Source organism: Otolemur garnettii, unplaced genomic scaffold (assembly GCF_000181295.1).
Source record: "Otolemur garnettii isolate 467f Iridium unplaced genomic scaffold, OtoGar3 scaffold00163, whole genome shotgun sequence".
Classification (NCBI taxonomy): Eukaryota; Metazoa; Chordata; class Mammalia; order Primates; family Galagidae; genus Otolemur; species Otolemur garnettii.
In genome coordinates this window covers 2,340,834-2,344,735 of record NW_003852558.1, presented here as the reverse complement: position 1 = coordinate 2,344,735, position 3,902 = coordinate 2,340,834, and the positions used below count along the sequence as shown (strand labels likewise).

Here is a 3,902-nt window from a genome sequence, read left to right as displayed (position 1 = left end):
GGCAACTTTGTATAAGAAATGTGTAAATACTGGGTTCATATCCCAGACGAGACCCCCCAAAAGAAATGTGTAAATATTTCAATATGGTAGCTTATTCATCTTCAAATGTGCATTCCTATCTTCTAGCCATATTTACTCCTTTATTCTATAAGGGTATATTATGTGAAGTAATTTCAAATGCTCTATTTAAATCATCATAAACTATATCTAGACCATGCCTGGCACATAATACAAAATTTTTTTAAGTGTTAATGACATTCTTCAGTAATGCAAAACGTAAGGTGGTTCCTTTTACTGAGATATTCAAAAACTTAAAATACATAGTTAAAAAACGTTTGACAATCTATTCTAGAATTCTGCCAGATTTAAAATCAGTAATTTAGAGCAGTGCTTAAAGCTCAAACACTAATCTCCAGCAGTATTCTCAAACTTTAATGTACATATGAATCACCTGGGGCTCTTGTTAAAACAAAGATTCCAAGTCAAGAGACCTCAAGTGAGGTCTAAATCCTGCATTTCTAAGAAACTCCCCCATGATGCCAGTGCTGCTGGTGGATGGAACACACTTTAAATAGCAAGGGCTGGTTGAATTCCCCTTCCCTGTCTTTGACACTGAGATGACATTGGTCTATCACTTGTCTGGCTTTTTCCCTATTCCTCCATGACTTCTTAAAGATTACTCTGAGATAAACTTCATCTTGACTTGTAGACAGACTATCCTTGATTTATGTAATTATTATTCTCTTGTTGTCTTCCTGTCTATGATAAATTTTAGGTTTCTTATGCTTAATTTTTTTTAGTCCTTTTCAATTGAATGACTACTCTCCTGGAAAAAGACTGAAATTGGTTGAACTGAGTTGGTTGAACTTTTTTTTTTTTTTTTTTGGAGACAGTGTCTAACTCTGTTGCACATGCTGGAGGTGCATTGGCTAGATCATAGCTCACTATAGCCTCAAACTCCTGGGCTCAAGGGATCCTTCTGCCTCTCATGATTTTAAGCACATCCTACATGTTTCACATTTAAAAACAATTTTTTTTTTGGAGACAGTGTCTAACTCTGTTGCCTTGGGTAGAGTGCAATGATTACAGCTCACAGCAACCTCAAACTTCTGGGCTCGGGCGATCCTTCTTGAGTATCTAGGACTACAGGTGCCTGCCACAAAGCCAGAAAGCTTTTCTATTTTTAATAGAGATGGGGTCTTGCTCTTGCTCAGACTGGTCTCGAACTCCTGAGTTTAAGCAATCCTCCCAACTGGGCCTCCCAGAGTGTTGGGATTATAGACGTGAGCCACTGCACCCAGCCTGGTTGGAGCTGTTTTATCTCTGCAATTAACTGCCTCACCTAATCCAAAAGACAAACAGAAATCTAGTAGCCAAAAACATTCAACAAGTTAATGGAATCATCAGACTAAAAGCTAGAACTTTTGATTGCTTACTTATTATAAAAACTCAGTCTGTAGTTTTCATATTTCCATCCTATCATTCAGTCTGCAGTGCCTTCTCTAATTAAATAAACAGCAATCAAAAGGACAACTTAGCATTTCCTTTGCTTATTTAAATATAACGTAGCAGGACCCAGAATGTATTTGAGTTGTGTTATTATTATGTGTAGTAATAGCAAAATGTAACACCTAAAAAAAATTTTTAAAACCTAATAACAGTAACATTACTATGTTATAAAGAATCATACTTCGTATCATCGGATTTCTTAGAAGAAAAACAGTGTAAGGAGAAGGTGAAGAGGAGGTGGTGGTGATGGGGAATGATGATAATAGGAGTTGTAGTTCAACAATGCTACCAAAGATTTAAATATGATTTTTCCATTTATTATACCATTTTAAAGCTTTGATCGTTTAAAAGAAAATTCTTACAAAATTATGTTTGTTCACATTACAATCACTTCTCTCAAGAAATATAAATTACTATTAAACATACTTATCCATTTCCAAAAAGCTCAAGATTGAGAAAAATTGTTTTATATAAATTAATAACCATTTTCAGTACTGTCTCCACCATATAAACTTGTAAGGGATAGCAAGTAATAGTGAAGAAAAAAAATAATTCATCAAAATCTTTAGTTTTGACCAAGCCTACCTTCCAATCACCATCCTAAGCAGCTAACACTTAAGAATAGGGGCAGCCCCTTACTAATCTCATTCCCTGGGCTTCTGCTCACACTATTTAGGTTTCATACCCATTTTCTTTCTAAGTACCTCAGACATTTTCTGGTCCTAGTAATTTCTTTTCTCAGCTTCCTGTAATTTAGGGCTAGATTCCGGTTTCATCCTACCCAATAAATATGAACATAACTGGTAGCAGGTGAAAAGTGACTGGCTCTCATGCAGCTTCATGTTAGAAGAGCACTGAGCTAAAACCTTGGAGCACCATGTTCTGTTTTCAGCTCTGCTGATGATCAGCTATGTAATCTTGGGCAAATCACTGAAGCTACAGTTCACCTCAAAGAATTGTTATTATTAACAAACAAGACAATATGTAAGTGGCAAAGACTATGGGAGACAGCTGGTGTAATATAAAAGACTCTGCCATAAAATAGCTCTATGACTCTGGGCAACTCTTGTTTCTCTTTCCTCACATATAAAATGGCAATAAGTACTCTACCCTGACTACCTAAGTTATTTTGAAGCCTGAATAGAAATTACAAAATGCCTGGCACATAACAAGCTGTCAATAAATTATTACTTAAAAGAACTATACAAATTTAAGCCCTATAATTCCTTAGTAAAGATATGATTCAAATTATTCCGAAGCAACTGAGGCAAAGAACTCAAAGTATACTGATCTTCCTATTTTTGTCTAAAATGTATTCCTCTTTTTTCTTTCTTTCTTTTTTTTTAAAGACAGAGTCTCACTTTATTGCCCTTGGTAGAATGCTGTGCCATCACCGCTCACAGCAACCTCCAGCTCTTGGGTTTCAGGGGTCCTCAAACTTTTTAAACAGGGGCCAGTTCACTGTCCCTCAGATGGCTGGAAGGCTGGACTGCCGGCCCCAGGACAAGTCAGCTGCTAAGCAGGACAGGCAGCGGCAGCAAAAACACCCAGTGGCCGGATAAATGTCCTAGGTGGGCTGCATGTGGCCCACGGGCCATAGTTTGAGGATGCCTGCGATTCTCTTGTCTCAGCCTCTCGATTAGCTGGACTACAGGCACGTATTCCTCTTTTTTCTTCTGTTTTTAAGATAGAACCATTTGGTAGATTGGATGAAATTGATTGCACAGTGTATATTTCGAATCAATACTATGAATTTTACTTAAAGGCTAATAAATCGCCAACACAAACCACAAACCTGCAGGGTTTTTGCAAGTAAATTTAAAAGAAAAGTTTCCACATTAACATTTGAGCTGTACATAACATTCTTTTAAATTGGGTTACACTGCCTTGTGCAAAATTTGTTATTGACTTATATCTGTCTGCTTATGGAAATGGAAAAGATATTTAATCACTAAATCAACCATCATGAAACCAGAGAGAAAGGAGGAGAGGGAGAGAGAGAAAGAGAGGGAGAGCGTGAGAGAGAAAAGGAACACACATCTGTGTTGAAAGTAAATCCAAAAATCACAAATAGCCTTAACATTACCATCCAGGAAAGTCTGTTCAAGATAATCAATGATCTGAGTGGCCTCACAAATTATGTTTTCCCCGTGGATAAGGACAGGCACTTCTCCAGTTGAGTTCAAACGCATAAACCAAGGCTCATTGTGCTCACTCAGGGGCAGACTTACATCATGTTCCTCGCACTTCAATGCCTTTTCAGCAATTACCAAGCGCACCTGGAAGAGTTCAGACTGGTTACTACAACACATGTAAGCTTTCAATTAAATGACTTCCCTGGATACCAGCTAAGCAGACTTTTCTGGATTTCCCTAATTATTAACATTATCAAC

General features: G+C 37.3%; 1 protein-coding gene across 2 annotated transcripts in view; it reads right to left on the bottom strand.

The window, feature by feature from the left end:
- GDAP1 (ganglioside induced differentiation associated protein 1) overlaps window positions 1-3,902 on the bottom strand; it is a 16,204-nt gene that overhangs the window by 11,506 nt on the left and 796 nt on the right. Inside the window, exon 2 of one of the 2 annotated variants that reach the window (XM_012811549.1) lies at window positions 3,596-3,764. In XM_012811549.1, coding sequence (XP_012667003.1) covers window positions 3,596-3,701 — 106 coding nt within the window. In that variant the 5' untranslated portion in view covers window positions 3,702-3,764. Of the gene's footprint in view, window positions 1-3,595; window positions 3,789-3,902 lie in introns of both variants that reach the window. The other variant, XM_003800045.2, reaches the window with a different exon arrangement.